Raw genomic sequence first — 19,559 nt, 5'->3', positions numbered from 1 at the left:
CAAAAATTTGATATGCTTAAGTCTAAATATTATTTAATTTGAATAAAGAGAATAGACATTCGGAACCAAGAGAGTAGACATTTGAAAAACAAACAGCATATGTTTTCGCCTTGAGAGCAACATATTATGTATGTGTTGACATGTGTTTTGTTTATAATTTTGGCATTATGGGCACAATTTTTTTCTTGGTTCGTTAAAAGGAATCAGGGGTCTTAATAAAAATAACGAAAGGGCACTATACTCTTTTTAGAGTTGGGAGAGTAAAATGAAATAAGGAGGAAATAGTGAAAAATTACACAGTAAAATGTATAAAAACAAAGTTTAGTTCCTCTTTATTAATAAGTAGTCCACGAGGAGTTGACGGACACCTTCAAATATAAAAGTGACTATAAATTTTTAATAACCCACATTTCGAAGTTTTATTATAAAAATTTAATGTAGAATAAATATAAATGTGTAAATTAAAAAAAAAAATGTTCGGTCGGAGCAGGGATTGAACCCACGACCCTTTGCATGCAAGGCAGACATGCTAACCACTGCTCCACGTGGCAAACAAATGTATGTTTCTGTTAAATAACGTTATGTTTGCATGGGCTCGTGGGCGCTGCAAACTATGCTATATAAATGTAACTTATAACGATATTTATCTGCTGGTGACTATAACAGCTACGTAGCCCAGTGGATAGTGTGTTGGCTTACAAACTGTATGGTCCTCGGTTCGATTCTCCGTGCAGGCGAAAGGTAAAATTTAAAAAAATTATAAAAGTGAATAATTTCTTCAACATTATTTGTATTACAGAAAAAGGTGCCAATAACTAAAATATTTCGTGGAAGTGAAAATTACGAGTATGTTAGGGAATGAGCACAATCGTCTTTGGGAAAAATTCTTCCAAGCATATAATATTTTTGGGCTCAAAATGCTTCCAAACATATAATATGTTCACATAAAACAAACATATTAATGTTTCGGCAGTATCCAATAATATATGTGCTTCCTGCAAAATATGTTTGGAACATATGTTAAAGAAGCGATTTTTTCTGAGGGTGCAGTCTCTTTAAAATGTCGACGACTAAACTATTTTTAAATCAATCATTCCACAGTACAGAGAAATTAAATAATTAAAGGAACAACAAACCGTTTTACTATTATGAAAATTTTCATACATTAAAATTTAACTTTCTTTAAGCAAAAGTACTTTATTATAAAAACTTATGATGAAAGTTCTTAATACAATGTTTTTTGTGAATAAAAATTATGACCACGTGGAACAGAGAGTAGTTCATTTGAACCCGCTGTTTGGACATTTTGACTTATCCTTTTTTTATTCATCGTAGGTAATTATTTCACATATCTTGCTGGAAAAAAATGGAAACAATAATGAAATAATGAAAATGAAAAATTAACACCATGTTATGAAATATAATTTTTAATTCTTCATTTTAGCTTGTAACTTACCATATTTGGGGGCATTTTATCAAATGGTGTAAGGAATTCAACTTTCCTTTGGAAAACGTATCTCATAAAATTTGTACCTGAAACAATTAGAGAAATAATGAAGTATTCTAAATAAACTCATAAAACTGTGTTGTTATCGTTGTGAAGGATATAATAAAATAAATATTCTAGTTGAAAGAAATCCAAAGTTTTAATATAAAACTTACCAATTCTCTATTAAATTGTACGCTGAGGGGAAATATAATAAGTTGTCCAAATTTATTTGGGTTACTCTGAAATTAAGTATTTATTTTTTACATTAAATAAAATTATTAAATAGGTTTTCAAAAAATCTAATGAAAAAATAATAATATGCATAAAAAACCAAATATTCTTGATAGCCCTAGACAGTCATCATTCGTCAAAATGACGACACGTAATTTCATTTTCGATTTAAAATGTATTTTAGTCTATTGGGTAATGGTAAATTTAAGTTATACTACTTCGACCGTTTTATGAATTTTTGTTTTTTACTACTTAAAACCAAATTGAATAAGAAAATAAATTCAAGTTTGGTTGACTTTTTCGCTCACGATGAAAATTATGGCGTCTTGAAATCAGCCGTAGTCAAAATGACGAAGGATGACGTTAATGTACAAAAAATAAGGATGTGACTGTCCAGAGTTAAAAGAAAGTTAAAGAATCCTTACAAATTCACTATTAAATTAAAAGGAGTACTAAAAATTTGTCCAAATTTTTAAGGGGTTATTCTGAAATTAAATATTTGTTTTTACATTAAAAATATTATATAGGTTTCCAAAATTGAAGAAATACTAAAATAAGCTATTAAAAACCTGTAATTTTGATGATAAAAAGGTCACAAAAACGTAAATATTCTAGATGAAATAAAGCCAATTTCTAAAAGAAAACTTACCAATTCTCTATTTTTTAAATTTGTTCGAATCCATCTGGAGTTGCTCTGAAATTAAATGTTGTTTTTAAAATTTGCAAAATTTTCGTGAAAGAAAAACATTAAACTGGTTTCCAAAAAAATAATTAACAAATAATAATATACATAAAAAATATTCTTTTTAAAAGAAAGCCATTTAAAAAAATATATACTTACCAATTTATGACTAAACTATACGCTGAACGTTTTCCAAATTCATCTGGAATTGAATATTAATTTTTTATATTGAATAATAAAAATTTCAATACACTTTTAATTTCAACATACATATTTTCCTAAATATTCTTAATAACTTTTTTCTAAACTACCAATAAAATATTAATAACTTTCATTTAAAAGGTTTAATAAACAAACACCAATATATGTCTCAAAAATCCAAAATATTCCATGCCTTTATATTCCCTTGTTGCATACCTGCTTAAAAGATGCAACAATCCACGCCAACGCCAACTACACAACTGAAGCATGCCAAACAAAACCAAGCAAAGCCAAAACATTCCTACAACAACAAAAACACATGTGCCTTTATTGAAAACAACACCTCATCCAGCCAAATAAACCATCCGCGAATAAAAAACACACACACACAAACCACTAAATGAACAAAAATAAAAACAACCCCACGCTCATGTATACACAACAAAACTCAAGTCAAAACTCATCTTTACATTAATCACATTCCACTATGCCGATAAAGATCTCTGTACTATGCATTAGTTCATCGCATCTGCTGACAATTTACTCTAAGAATAATATTCGTAAAGGCACACCAGTTTATGAACGATGAAACGTTTAACTTAAAATTTGCAAAATTTTCATGAAATGTTATCTACCATTTTTGACGAAAATGTCTATAAATTTAATTACATGTGAACTAAAAATATTTCATTGGGTAATTTTTTACCAACAATTATTAACTATAGGAATTGTCAGTAAGAAATTGCTATCCACTTTCAAGTTCATTTTTCGTAAAAAAATATTTTCTCATACAAAAAAATCTTATAGTAAATTGCACTTATTATTTAGAAAATACTTTACATTTCACATGTAGTTTTATAGCATGACAAACGAATTTTTAACTACCAGTTAAGAAATTTTTTAAGGAAATTTCCATCGTATTTTGTAGGCCATGAACTAAACGTTTGCTACTTAGAATTTGTAAAATTTCCTTTCGAGTAGTTAATTTTCGTTGAAAATACGAAAAATGAACTAAAATTCTGGAAAATTCTTGTAATAAATTATTGTAAAAATCTTCTTAAATTTACGAGACACTTTTTTTCTGTGAATGAAATGGAATTACATTTACGAAAATTGGACAACAATAGGTTTGTTTGCGCGAATTTCCAATAAAAGGTATTCAGTATAAACTTGCAAGATAGCAAGAATGGGTTTTACTCTCTGGGTAAAATTAGCAAAAATGTCTACGTTCACGAATTTATGATTAATTCAATGGGTTTAAACCAATTGAAACATATTGATATTTTCTAATACACCTCTATGTGACATTCTGCAATATATCGCACATTGGATTTGCTGATAATTGTATGCTACCTCCTGCAAGTTTTTACTGGGAAAAAATGTTCTTTATGGTGTAAACGAATGACTTCCAGTAAAATTTGTGATAGTAATCAAAATTTATCGAATACGCAAACGGAGCCGATATGACTTAGATATTCTTATAGTCTCACAGAAGTACAATTAAAATGAATAGAATTAAATTAATATGCATTTTAAGTGAAATAAAGATTTTATGTTTTTAAATTTCAATCAAAAATGTGAAATTTGATACAATATTTTTTTTAGCTTTTTTTGCTATTTTTTATCTAGCAGTTTTTCGTGAAACAATTGTTTCCAGAATTGTTTTACGTTCTAATATTCGAGTAGCGGTATGGTCTAACTTTGAACTTTCTTTCACTTTTTTCATTCAAATGTTATCGTAGAATAGTAAAAAATGGTTTTAAGTTTACGGTTTACAAAGCTTCTTATTGTCAAATATTGATGTTAAATGTGCTTCAGTAATAAGCGATATAACTTCATTAACGCTTGCTGATCGATTTGTTCCTTCCTAAGGTTTAATTTTAATTGCTAATAAATTTTCTTTAACAAGTGAAAAAAATAATTATATCAAATAAATTTTCTTGAATGTGTCGAAAAATTATTTTTGTGATATCGGCATAATGTAATACTGTTTAGTTAAAATTTTCTAAAAATAATAATAAATAAATGTGTATTCCTCATTTTCAATATAGCTTCACGACATGCTTCTCTTTTCTAGCTTTATCAGCATTTGCACCTCTTTCTGAGGACCAAATACCAAAAATGTGTGAGCGCGAAATTTGGCAATAATAATAATATGTGCTTATTGCAGAAACAATATGTAACAAAGATATAATAAGTCGATGAAAAAGCAAAACAACAAACACATTACACAAAAAATCATGTTTGGGTATAAAAACAAAAAACCGCTTCTGAGGGAATACAACTAAAACTTTAGTTATAACACTTTTGTGTGTGTATATTCAAAAGTCAGTTTATCGAAGGAATTTACATACACGCAGAGAAGAAACATGATTGTCACAACCATTTTCGAAGAGCAAAATAATATGATAAGAGCTATTTTTGCGGCGACCATGTAACATTTTCACCTGCAACCATGTTTGCTCAGTGAACATGATTCTACGAAATAAATAATATTGTCCTCATCTGAAATGTTATTATATTGATAAAAATAATTTAGTTTGAATCAAATGACAATGGTCACGATCTAAAATGTTATGGTATTCGTCAAAAATGTTTTTCTTTCTGTTAAAAGAACATGCACTGGTAGAAAAAGTTTCGTTAATACGATGAATTTCTACGTTGTATTAACTAAATTCTTCATTAAAAGTTAGCCAACGTAGCATTTCGTTATAACAACGTAATTTTACGTTATATTTACGAAACCCTTTATGGAATACATTTCGTAGTATTAACGAATAATTACGTTGCTGTTACGTAGCCTTTTCGTTGTATTAACGAATATTATTCGTTGTATTTGCATTTGAGTGTAGTCATTGGTAGTGTTTTTTTTTTGTTAAGATCTTTGAACTATGATTTATATACAGTAGGAAATAATATTTACTGATAAATTAAGTAATTTAATAATCATATATTGTGACTTTCACTTAAGAAAAAAAGCCTCTTATTTCTAAGATCAAAAAATGATAATCGTATCGCCGAGTCCATTTATCCAATTTTTCTGGAACCAAGGTTCATTACGGTAATTGTTCCGCCTTCTTCATCTGAAAGTTCACTTCCCCGGTGCATTTTCACTAAAGATTAAAAATGTACACTAAATTTCTTGCCAATATACAAAAAACACCAATTTAACTCACCTCACCCATTTATGTTTATTATTCACAACGAAACTGTAATGAGCCGGTGCACTCTTCAGCGAAAAGAACGTAAATGTTGTTAATGTTTGCCATCAGACAAGTTTTCTGTTGAACTTTTTACCGTTTGTTTTTCAAGACACATACGCAAACATGTGCTTATTGCCATGCTTAGATGTGTATGTACAAATGAACGTATTTCATTAATATGACGAAATTAACAATTTAAAATTTATTTTTTAACGATCCATAATCATTATATTAACTATCGCTTTCGTTTTATAAATGAAATTTTCAATTCCAGTTTCGGAGTATATACACTGGTAGAAAAAGTTTCGTTAATACGATGAATTTCTACGTTGTATTAACGAAATTCTTCATTAAAAGTCAGCCAACGTAGCATTTCGTTATAACAACGTAATTTTACGTTATATTTACGAAACCCTTTATGGAGTACATTTCGTAGTATTAACGAATAATTACGTTGCTGCTACGTAGCCTTTTCGTTGTATTAACGAATATTATTCGTTGTATGAATGAAATTTATTCATTGTATGGATGCAGCTTATACGTTATATGAACGAAAATCATTCATTGTATGAACCCAGTTTTTTCATTGTATGAACGAAAGGCGAACGTTGTATAAATGAACACAAACGTTATATTAATGAAACCCAACCAATTATTGTATTTGAATGTAGTCATTGGTAGTGTATTATTTTTTGTTAAGATCTTTGAAATAGGATTTATATACTCGTACAGTAGGAAATAATATTAATTGACAAATTAAGTAATTTAATAATCATATAGTGTGACTTTCACTTAAGAAAACAAGCCTCTAATTTCTAAGACCAAAAAATGATAATCGTATCGCCGTGTCCATTTATCCAATTTATTTTTGCAACCAAGGTTCATTACGGTAATTGTTCCGCCTTCTTCATCTGAAAGTTCACTTCCCCGTGGCATTTTCGCTAAAGATTAAAAATTTACACTAAATTTCTTGCGAATATACAAAAAACACCAACTCACCCACCATCTATGTTTATTATACACAACGAAACTGTAATGAGCCTGTGCACTCTTCAGCGAAAAGAACGTAAATGTTGTTAAGGTTTCCCATCAGACAAGTTTTCTGTTGAACTTTTTACCGTTTGTTTTTTCAAACATGTGCTTATTGCCATGCTTAGATGTGTATGTACAAATTACATAGATGCTACAGACGTATTAGAGAGTATGGAGAGACGTTTTAGAGAGAGAGTACGGAGAGGCAGAAATACTCAAACTCCCATTCGTATTATTAATGAACATATTTCATTAATATGACGAAATATAACAATTTAAAATTTATTTTTTAACGATCCATATCATTATATTAACGATCGCTTTCGTTTTATAAATGAAATTTCCAATTCCAGTTTCGAAGTATATAAAACGACTGTTTTAAGGGCTAAAAGTTTCCACAAGTTACTCTCTATGTGCAAATGATTGTAATAATTTCATCTTGGAAAATTTTTTTTATTCTAATACTTGAAAAAATTACAAAGTCAATATTCGTAATATTAACGAAACGTGTTTCATTAATATAACGAAAATCCAAAACACAAAATTGTCTTTTAACGATTGATTTCGTTGTATTAACGATGACTTTCGTTCTTATAACGAAAAATTTCGTAATATTAACGAAAAGTAATCAACGAAGCCCGTTCGTTAATAGTACGAACCATTTTTCTACCAGTGTAAAACGACTGTTTTAAGGGCCAAAAGTTTCCAAAAGTTACCCTCTATGTGCAAATGATTATAATAATTTCATCTTGGAAAAAATTTTTATTATAATTCTTGAAAAAAATACAAAGTTAATATTCGTAATATTAACGAAACGTGTTCCATTAATATAACGAAAAACCAAAACATAAAATTGTCTTTTAACGATTGATTTCGTTGTATTAAGGATCACTTTCGTTCTTATAACGAAAAATTTCGTAATACTAACGAAAAATAATCAACGAAGCCCGTTCGTTAATAGTACGACACATTTTTCTACCAGTGTGGTCACAACCTAAAATGTTTTGATCTTTATGAAAAAACTTTTTTCGTCGTCGAAAAAAGGACGCCACTTGAGAAAAGAAAAGAAAACACAAAATTAACTTTATTTATTTGTTTTTATTTATTTATAAACCAATTCATTGTTTATTTGTATTTATAATGTCGTGCAAGCAAACATCATATAATTTTCCACACTCTATTTTGGTTCAATTTCAACAATATGTAATCATTCCATATTTACGTCGTGCCCATAAAATGTACAAACGCAAGCATAATGTAACTGCAAATAAAAATACATACCATCAGCAAAATGCAGAACAAAAACCAAGTAAATAAAAGCAAGCATAATGTAACTGCAAATAAAAATACATACCATCAGCAAAATGCAGAACAAAAACCAAGTAAATTTTTTTCAATTACACTTTCCTTTTTTGTGTTCGCATAAAACCACGTGCCTCTTCTGAATAAATTAATTAACACAAAACGCAGTAATTCCGTATTCTCCGTCCATTCCAAGAAAGAATCAACACACGACTGACGCGCAAAATTAAAATCGTGTGTACCTGCTCAATGTTTTTATAAAATTCTTTTCGCTGCAAAGAAATTAAAAAAGTAAAAGGTCACGAAAACAATGTACATGGTTTTTATGACCATGTAATGGTTCTAGACATGTCTATACGTAACCTATAAAAATACTTTTTTCTCTGCAAAAAAGTAAACAAATTGAATGGTCAGGAACATTATTTTCTCGACCATGTAATGGTCTCAAATTCTGTCATTTAAATAATAGAACATGTTTGCGGCATTTGAGAACCATTTAAATGCTTATTACAAACTGTTTAAGAAAATCTATACTCACTATATAAAAATTTCTAATTAATAATCAGAAATTTTTATATTAATTAATAGAAATTTTAAACACTCTTCAAAATAATAAAAAAATGAAAGAAATAGAAAAGATGTCTTCGTTACAACGAAAATTACAAAAATCGTTTATTTCTTTTTCCTGTAATGAAAAGAATTTACAATTTGTTAGGCAGTTAAGCGGAGTATACTTAGTGTTGCTCGTATGACAGTCAAAACTAGAGAGAGAGTTTAAAGAAAAGTTTTACAGCCAAGAAACCTTAAAAGTCTTCTTGATGAAGAAGATCTGCTTAGTGATGTCTGTATGTCAAGCATAAACGCATTCACCCACGCAAATATAAATATATGTAGATTTGTGTATGGTTTAAACATTCATGCAAGCAACTTAGAATCTCTGCAGTCTACTTGTTGCTATTCTTCACTCCCGAAAAGATCCGTTTATGTTCTTATTGTTTTCGAATTTCGGAAGAGAGAAAGAGCGGTGGTAAATTAAATGTATCTCAGCCAAGTGAGAGAATGGTAATACAAATCAAATTGTCAATTATCGAAAAAAACGCTTAAGTATACTATCCGCAATTTAAATAGGTACAGAAATACAGTTTGGAAATTAATTTTAAAAAAGTTTATAAATTTAAAAGAATATTTAAATACATTTGATATGAAATGAATTTGATATAAATGAATTTAGTGCGATGATGTTTAAGAAAATACAGTTTTCCAGCAACATTCTCCCCCTCAATGAACGAATGTTCATAAATGTTTATAATCAATGGATGGCCTTTCGTTGGGAGAAATTTAGTCGAGGCGCTGCCTCCGCTATGCTCCGACTCACAGCGTTTAAAGATTTATAGGCGACATCCATGATTCTTGTGTGGTTTGAGATTTTGTATCTTCTTTGTGTTTTGTAGATTAAATGCTCTCAATATTTAGCTGCTTTCAGATGGTGGTGTATTGTCTGGAAGTAGAGAAATTTTAGAAATTGGTCTTTTTATAGTTTTGTTTTTCACTAAAACTGATACCACCCTTGTTTTTCCATCGGGTCCTGGATGAGTATTTACAATGCGACCGAGTATCCATTGCCCAGGCCCACACCTGTCGTCTGCCACTAACACCAAATCTCCGACTTTAGGATCAACTGTGGTTTTCAGCCATTTAGGCCGCGCTTGTAAACGATTCAAATATTCGTGATGCCATCTCATCCAGAAGTGTTGCTTTAACTTTTCCACGATTTTCCACCTGGTCAAGATATTCATATTCGTATCTAATAGAGATTGTTCTGGCAAACAAGTTGTGGGCTCCCCAACGAGAAAATGTGCCGGTGTTAACGCTTCGAAATTTGACGGGTCCGACGATAAAGGACAAAGAGGTCTTGAATTAAGACAGCTTTCTATTTGGCAGAGCAACGTCGCTAATTCCTCAAATGTAAGATTTCGGTCGTTAGTGACTCTCTTAAGATGATGTTTTACAGATTTTACACCAGCTTCCCATAGACCGCCAAAGTTTGGGGAAGCTGGTGGGATGAAGTGCCAAGTAGTATTTGTCAAACTTAAGTAATGACGAAGTTCTTCCGGCAAAGATTTCAAGTTTTTGTTGTGGAGAATTCGAAGTTCTTTTGAGGCACCCACAAAGTTTGTGCCACAATCAGAATAAATATCTGTACATGTGCCCCTTCGGGATATAAATCTTTTGAAAGCGGCCAAAAAAGCTGTTGTAGTCATATCTGTCACCGCTTCCAAATGTATAGCTTTTGTAACCATACAAATGAACAGGCAAATATATCCTTTAGAAACAGTAGAAGACCGTAGATTTGAGTTTTTTATTAATATAGGGCCAGCGTAATCAACGCCACTGTGTCTAAAAGGCCTTGTCATATTCAACCGAACCGCAGGTAAGTTTCCCATTACCTGCTGGGATGTCTTTGCAATGTACTTGTAGCACTTAATACATCTATGGACAACACCCTTAGCAAGCTGGTTGCCTGATACTATCCAAAATCGACGATTAACAAAAGACATAGTTAAGGTGACTCCTCCGTGTAAAGTTCTCTCATGTGCATCCACAATAATTAAATACGATAAGGGGTTACACTTTGAAAGTATTAATGGATGTTTTATATCATATGCAAAATTTGAATTTTGTAAGCGCCCCCCTACTCTTAAAAGACCATTTTCGTCCAGAAATGGTAACAATTTCAAAATGGGGCTACGATTAATAGATTTTCCAGCAGAAATGCTGGCAATTTCGTTTGAAAAATCTAGGCGTTGAGTCACTTTAACTAGTATATTCAAAGTCATATTAATCTCTGACAAGGACAGAGGATCTGTTACCCTTTTATCTGGGTTTCTGCAATTATGCACAAACCTAAAGCATAAAGAGACCACCCTTAAAAGTGTTTGAAGTTTAGAGAATCTACAAAATATATCAGGATAAGTTTTCCTTATAGCAGAATTGGTGGAGGCTTTTCTAACTTTCTCCTCTTCAGACGTGCATAAATTAGTCAAGTTTTCAGGCCAGGATGACTCTGATTCATAGAGAAATTTTGGGCCAAACCACCAAGAATGTTGCTCAACTAATTCCTCAGCTAAAATTCCTCTCGAGGCACAATCAGCCGGATTCAGTTGAGAGGGAACATATCTCCACTGAACTGGATTACTAAGCCTTTGTATATCGGCAACCCTATTGGCTACATAAACGGTCCAATTGGATGGGGATTTCCGAATCCAACTAAGAACAGTAGAGCTGTCGCTCCAGTAAACAATACTCCCTATTTTAAGATCCTTAAGGGATTCCTTGACCTTTTGTGACAATTGAACACAAAGAGAGGCAGCGCATAGTTCCAGCCTTGGTATAGAAACAGTCTTGATAGGCGATACCTTAGACTTAGCTTGAAGAATATTTATATAAATACCATCTGATGCTATGACTCTGCCGTATATAACTGCAGCATAGGCAGTAGTTGATGCATCGCAAAAACAATGCAGGTCAATAGTGGAATCGCTAGTACAATGAATCCATCTAGGAATAACCAATCGAGACAGTTGAGAAAGTGAACTTCTATGCCTTAACCAACAATTTCTGATTTCAAGAGGAATCTCCTCATCCCAATCGATACCATATTCCCAAAGCTGTTTAAAAAGCGATTTTGCTATTACAGTTGTTGGTGTCAGCCACCCCAAAGGATCATAAAGTCTTGCCGATTCAGATAAAATCATTCGTTTAGAGACAAGTGGATTTTGATCCAAATTTACTGTAAATGAAAATGAATCTGAAAAGATATTCCATTGAATACCAAGGGTCTTAACAACGTTGTACCGATCGAAATTCAATGTGGCCGAAGTCTCTCTGTCACTTTCCGGTATTTGTTCAAGTAATTCTTTTGAATTTGTTATCCACTTTCGTAGATTAAATCCACCATTTCTTAAAAGTGTACATAGATCTTTATACAAAGACAATGCATCATCGAAACAATCTGCCCCAGAAATAATGTCGTCGACATAAGAGTCTTCGATCAAAATCTTTGCTGCCTTGGTATAGGTTTGTTCAAAGTCTTTCGCAAGCTGCCGTAAAACACGAATGGCGAGAAAGGGGGCGGGGGCAGTACCATATGTTACAGTGTTTAATTCATAAATACCAATCTCTTCATGTGGATTGAAGCGCCAAAGAATCTGTTGAAACTTTCTGTGCTCCTGGTAAACATTAATTTGTCGGAACATTTTCTCAATATCCGAGCAAAAAGCTATCCTGTGTCTCCTCCATTTAGTCATGATACCTGGAAGGTCATTCTGGAGGGCAGGACCTGGAGATAATTCTGAATTTAGTGACTTGTTATCTCCTGTGTGGCTGCTGCCATCAAAAACAACTCTCAGTTTCGTGGTGCTACTGTTTTCTTTCAGCACACCATGATGAGGCAAAAAGTAAGAGTTCCTGCGAACGTCTTTCGGATAAACACCAACCTTGGTCATGTGCCCCAAGACCTCATATTCGAGCATGAAATTTCTGTAGCTCTCACAATACAGGGGTTTCCTCACAAATGACATTTCCAATTGCCCCAATCGGCGAAAAGCGTTGAAAACATTATTATGAATGCGAGGACTAGACCCATCAGAGAGGACAGATCGAAATGGTAGACTAACCATATATCTGCCATCTCTATTTCTCGTGGTGGTAGCCCTGAAATGGTCCTCGCAAGCTAGTTCCTCGTTAGAAAGTTTCCTCCTTAGAGGTATTTCTTCCTGTTCCCAGAAAGATTTCAAAATACTTTCTAAATTAACATTATGTATGTTAATTTTATTAGAAGTTTCAGTATTATTCGGTCCCGAAAAAACCCATCCAAAATGGGTGTTTTGGAAGAACAAGTCATTATAAATAAACGATTCCGTTGGAATCTTTATTTTGGAGCATATGTCTGAGCCAAGAATCAGATCTATGGAATCAGACTTATAAAAAAAGGGGTCAGCCAGACTCTCGATCTCAACATTAGGAAGAGAAATGTTCCTAGATGCTGGATCTGGAGTGTATGAGGAAAGATTTGGCAATACCAGAGCTGTACAAGATAGAACCAGCTGTTGTTTCCGTGTGTACAAGTCCAGTTCCACGGAAAATCTGGACAAGTTCTCACTACCTTGTCCTACTCCGACTACCTTACATTGAGACCTAAATCTCCTAAGGCCCATCAGCTGGACCGCAGATTCTGAAATAAGACTGCCCTGTGATCCAGGGTCTAACAAAGCTCTCAATGAAAATGCGCCACAGTGAGTCAACACATTTAACCTTATCGTATAAAGTAAGACAGAATGAAAAGTTTGCGCTGCATGAGACGTAACACGACCAGTAGAAGGTCCATCCACACCAACACCAGAAGCGTCCGTCTCGCGTACAAACTCTTCTGGATGAAGCATTGTATGGTGGGATTTCTTGCACGTCATACATCGAAAAGGAGATTTACAATTGTTATGGTCGTGTCCGGCCATAAGACAATTGTGACAAATATTCCTGTCATTCAGAAAATTAATTTTATTGTTCAGCGATAAAGCTAGAAATCTGAAGCATTTTGAAAGATTATGCGATTTTTCGCAAAATGTACAAACAATGGAAGTCTTCTTAGAAATCTGACTAACATTGCATGAGGCCTTCCCGTTCTTTGAAGAAGATTTCAACTTCTTGTTCTTATCCACAACAGGGACTCTTTTAGTATTTGAATATGAGAACTCGTCGACTCTAGGGTACGGAATGTCCTTTCTAGAAATGAAAACAGTTCCGAAATCGGAGGTATTTCGGTAGATGATTTAAGGGATTGTTCCCAATCTCTACGAGATTGGAGATCCAATTTTTGCACCAACAAATGTATAAGGACTGGATCCCAGGTCTTGGTGTCAATACACAAATTCTGCAAGGAAGAAATACATTCCTGAGCAGAATCAAGGAGTGTCCTAATGGATTGGAACCCACCATCCGACTTGGGAATACCAAAAAGTTTGGAAATAAGGCTCCCAACAAGCATACGCTTGTTGTGATACCTTGCCTCCAAAATCTTCCAAGCTGTATCGTAATTCGCCTCCGTCGCAGAAATATTTTTTATTAAATTCGAAGCCTCGCCGCCGAGAGTGCTTCTTAAATAGTAAAACTTCTGAATTTTAGTCAAAGCATCATTTTGGTGAACTAACGAAAAATAAATATCCCGAAATGTGATCCATTCCATATATTCCCCATTAAATTTGGGTAACGAAATTTTGGGAAGTTTGGAATCGGAGCCAATAGTGGTGTCAGAGCGACTGTGTGGGGCCACAAACGTGCTCGCCATTGGAGATTGCATAACACTATTCCCCGTATGACTATCAAAAATCTTCCCCTTGAAAGTAAGATATTTCTCAGAAAATTCAAAATACACGTCCTCGTCAATATACGGAACATGAGTAGGGTCCATAGATTCATCACGCATGGTTCTAATAATCGTCTCATGGTGAGCCTCGAATCTATTGAAGATATCCTCTAGCCGTTGAGCCAATGCAGTCACGTAGCCAAGTGTCTTTTCAGACGAAGTCTTAGCATCAAAACGTGCCTCATATTTCGTCAACAAATTCAACAACGCACGTTGTTCCTCCACGAATGCGGCTAAATCAGTCATGATGACAAAAAACTCCTATAATTCCACAAAACAAAAAGAAAAAATGTGTGCAGAAAATCAGAATATAACACCAAATCGATCAATAAAACACCACCGATCGCATTCGAAGTCAAGCACAAAAATTATTCGTTCACCAGAATTTAAATCAATAAAAATAATCAAAGAATATAATCCGACGGTTCCCGGGTTTCGGCACCAATTAATGTTTAAGAAAATCTATACTCACTATATAAAAATTTCTAATTAATAATCAGAAATTTTTATATTAATTAATAGAAATTTTAAACACTCTTCAAAATAATAAAAAAATGAAAGAAATAGAAAAGATGTCTTCGTTACAACGAAAATTACAAAAATCGTTTATTTCTTTTTCCTGTAATGAAAAGAATTTACAATTTGTTAGGCAGTTAAGCGGAGTATACTTAGTGTTGCTCGTATGACAGTCAAAACTAGAGAGAGAGTTTAAAGAAAAGTTTTACAGCCAAGAAACCTTAAAAGTCTTCTTGATGAAGAAGATCTGCTTAGTGATGTCTGTATGTCAAGCATAAACGCATTCACCCACGCAAATATAAATATATGTAGATTTGTGTATGGTTTAAACATTCATGCAAGCAACTTAGGATCTCTGCAGTCTACTTGTTGCTATTCTTCACTCCCGAAAAGATCCGTTTATGTTCTTATTGTTTTCGAATTTCGGAAGAGAGAAAGAGCGGTGGTAAATTAAATGTATCTCAGCCAAGTGAGAGAATGGTAATACAAATCAAATTGTCAATTATCGAAAAAACGCTTAAGTATACTATCCGCAATTTAAATAGGTACAGAAATACAGTTTGGAAATTAATTTAAAAAAAGTTTATAAATTTAAAAGAATATTTAAATACATTTGATATGAAATGAATTTGATATAAATGAATTTAGTGCGATGATGTTTAAGAAAATACAGTTTTCCAGCAACACAAACATATATTTTTCTCAGATCGAAAATTATTTTTACAAAGACAAAATACATGGTTTTCGCGACAATTACCTACTCTAGATAAGCATTAAATGGATGCGACAACCATGCCCAAACATGTTTTTTCTGTGCGTGTAGTTAAAGTAAGTTTTTTTGTTTAATTTATTTGTTAACAACAGGCAATATTGAATGGCAACTAGTTGAGTCAACTTTGTCGCCCAAATTATAGTAATGGTAGAAATTATTTTACCAGTTGTCAAGAGATCATCATTTCAATGTTTAATGTGACTATATGCATACAAAATTTTGCACATTTTAAATAATTTTTTATAGTACTAACCTTTTATTTACACATATTTTTAGGGTTTACCATAATATGGAGGAATACAAATTCCTTTTTAAGATTGTTCTGGTAGGAAATGCTGGAGTTGGCAAGACGTGTCTTGTTAGACGATATACACAAGGACTTTTTCCTCCGGGCCAAGGTGCTACTATTGGTGTCGATTTTATGATAAAAACTGTGGAAGTTGAAGGTGATAAAATAAAAGTATGTATGCCATTAGATGTTAGGGTGATTAATATATCTTAGCTTTTTATGATCCACCTAAATAAATTTTAAGAAACACAATCCTCTTTTCTTTTTCAAAACGTGAATTTTTTCGCGGAGCAAAAACGCACAATTTTCGAAACAAAGGACATTTTGACAAATATCGCACCCAGAAAAAAAAATTAATTAATTAGAATAAGGTATGGAATTTTACTAATCCTGATTTCTTCTCGGGGTATAAAAATTTACAACAGAACAAAAAAGTTTTATTCACTGATAACAACGCATTCATAACAATGAATAGTCTAAATGAGCCTGACAATAAATCGGGCTGCCACTTTACCTTAAACCCAGGTTTCTTCAAATTCCCGTATTATAGAATGCTTATCATATATATGAATAGGACTTAGCATAGAAAAATATTTATTTTATTTATTTATTAAAATCTTTATGTTATGTTAAGAACGTCACAAAATCTAGCGATTGTAGAAAAATAACATAATAGTCGGAAAAATACAAATAAAATATATAAAATATGTTTGTTTGAAAATGATTGAAAATCAATAACATAACAAATCTAAGAACGTGCGTGATAGTGTATAAAGGAAGCATGGACAAGAAAACACCAGCAGAATAACAACACCTTCATTCGTCTTCATTTTAAAATCTGCAATCATCAATTTTTTAATCAAACTAAAAATACTAAGTCAGTTAAGAAAGTGTTTGAAATTACTTACGTTTTTAATTAAAAAAATTAATTGAGTCGTGTAATCAACGTCAATTAAAATAAATATATTTTAATTGAATCAATTAAAAAATTATTTGAAATTTGCTAATGTAATCAATTAATTTTTTAATCAATTTTTTTAATTTCGTGATTGAATTAGATTTTTTTCTGTGTAGACAAACAACACACACACAAATAACAATAAACAAATTCTTCTGTCGATAACATAATTCACAAAAATGTAATATTTGATATTTTTTAAGAATCGCAGATTTTCTTTTATTTCAAACGAAAATAATTGATTTTGGGTGTGCACGAACTCAACGAAGATGTAATTGATTCAATTAAAGAACAAGTAAGTAAAGGCTAAAGTCGGGCGGGGTTGACTACATTATACCCTTCCCCACTTTGTAGACCAAAATTTGTGTTACCATCTCAACTCCTTCAGAAGGTTTACATTCCCATATACAAATATTTATATCTTAACCGATTTGGAGACAATTTGTTGTACTTGTACAAAATCTCTAGAACTAAAATTTAAATCAGGACATCAGTCGGTTTAAGTTTTAGTTCTAGAGAAGCACAATGTTACTAAAAAATATGGGAAACATTTAAATCTGAACCAATTTGGAGGCAACTTTGCAAAAGCGTATTTATGATATGTCGGTCGATAGATGTATATTAGAGTAATAGGAAAATTTGAGTCATTTTTACAAGCTTTCGACTTAGCATTGGCGATTTTATAAGGAAAATGTGGGTATTGTGGCTATTTGGAAGCTATATCGAAATCTAAACCGATTTCAATCGGTATATATATATATATATATATATATATATATATATATATATATATATATATATATATATATATATATATATATATATATATATATATATATATATATATATATATATATATATATATATATATATATATATATATATATATATATATATATATATATATATATATATATATATATATATATATATATATATATATATATATATATATATATATATATATATATATATATATATATATATATATATATATATATATATATATATATATATATATATATATATATATATATATATATATATATATATATATATATATATATATATATATATATATATAATATATATATATATATATATATATATATATATATATATATATATATATATATATATATATATATATATATATATATATATATATATATATATATATATATATATATATATATATATATATATATCTGGAAAGAACAGATTCAATGTAATAGGTACCTACTAAGAATTTCAAGTGTGGTGGGATATTAAGCCACCATGCAGCGAAATTCAAAGTCATCCACTGGGTTGCTAACTTCAGGGTATCGACTGGAGTTATACATCTGGGCAATGACCAAGAGTTAGGCCCAATTAGTCGACATGTAGACGGGTCGACAGGTGGCGACACTCTGGCAAGTCGAACTTTTTCTAAGGTAACGACATCAAAAGGAGGTACCCTCACGAAATATATTCAAGGAACGCAGAAATGCTTTGTTTATCCTAAAGAAGTTAGTATCAGTCGACCCAAGCACGCTGTCGGCTAAACAAAGCGATTCCTTAAAATGGGCTCAAGGAATTCTTGAGACTGGAAAAAGGGAACGATCGCCGGATGAGCTGCCATCCTCCAAAAGGGATCAAAGATCGTTTGCCTCAGTTGCTAAAGACAGCCTTGTGATGGCTATTATTAATAAAGGAGCATTGGACGGTATGGTTCCAAAGAAAAAGTGGGGGAAATTGAGAATGCTCTGTCTGTCGTCTACTCACAGGTGCTGGAAAAGTTTCCCGGCCCAGATCCTCGACCCCCAGAGGCTGGTTGGTATCAAGGACGATTTAAGCTAGTCGCATTTGAGGACCAGAGGTCTATAGAATGTTTTAAAGCTGCTCTGATACTAATTGGTGAAGTTTGGGAAGGAGCTGCTCTAGAGTTAGTCGAGAAGAAAGACATACCGGCTAGACCTAGAGCACATGCGTGGATACCTGCAAACCCTTCTGACCCTGAATCTATTTTAAATAGACTGAAACGATCCAGATCTTCCAACAGCTGATTGGAAGGTTGACCGTTTGAATGAAGTGGATGGACCAAGACGGCATGCACTGTTTATATTGAACACTCAGTCTTTGCCACATCTAGCAAAGTCCCAGGGCCGTGTATGTTATGGCTTTCATTATATCCAAATGAAGGTATATAAAAACGATCAGCTAAAGGATTCAGAAATGGACAAGCCTCTGTCTGAATCAGAAATAAGCGGATCCTCTTGCGAAGTCGAGGGAGATACCAAAGTTGAAGACATGGATAGATACCGTATGCGTGAGGAGGTTTCTACTGCCTCAGAACTCACCAAAGTTGAACCTATGGTTATTGCGAGAATCACCGAGATCTCTGAAGATGACCTTCTTGATGACTCGATTAAAGCGGCTGATGTGACGGTTGTTGAAAATCTCGATGGTCCTATTGCGAGAATC

General features: G+C 32.3%; 1 protein-coding gene and 2 long non-coding RNA genes across 4 annotated transcripts in view; 1 reads left to right on the top strand and 2 right to left on the bottom strand.

Moving 5' to 3' along the window:
* Rab30 (RAS oncogene family member Rab30) overlaps positions 1-19,559 on the top strand; it is a 158,469-nt gene that overhangs the window by 82,983 nt on the left and 55,927 nt on the right. For both annotated transcript variants that reach the window (XM_075295573.1, XM_075295572.1), the window contains exon 2: positions 16,126-16,309. In XM_075295573.1, the coding sequence (XP_075151688.1) occupies positions 16,139-16,309 (171 nt within the window). In that variant the 5' untranslated portion in view covers positions 16,126-16,138. The remainder of the gene's footprint in view (positions 1-16,125; positions 16,310-19,559) is intronic.
* Positions 1,172-1,745, bottom strand: LOC142223265 (uncharacterized). Its single transcript, XR_012718648.1, has 3 exons — positions 1,663-1,745; positions 1,457-1,533; positions 1,172-1,356 (listed from the first exon to the last, which is right to left on the bottom strand). It is a non-coding gene; the product is annotated as an uncharacterized LOC142223265 (long non-coding RNA).
* LOC142223360 (uncharacterized) lies at positions 6,563-6,859 on the bottom strand. Its single transcript, XR_012718696.1, has 2 exons — positions 6,810-6,859; positions 6,563-6,747 (listed from the first exon to the last, which is right to left on the bottom strand). It is a non-coding gene; the product is annotated as an uncharacterized LOC142223360 (long non-coding RNA).

Source organism: Haematobia irritans, chromosome 2 (genome assembly GCF_050003625.1).
Source record: "Haematobia irritans isolate KBUSLIRL chromosome 2, ASM5000362v1, whole genome shotgun sequence".
NCBI classification, from domain to species: Eukaryota; Metazoa; Arthropoda; class Insecta; order Diptera; family Muscidae; genus Haematobia; species Haematobia irritans.
This window is presented reverse-complemented; position numbering and strand designations above follow the sequence as displayed.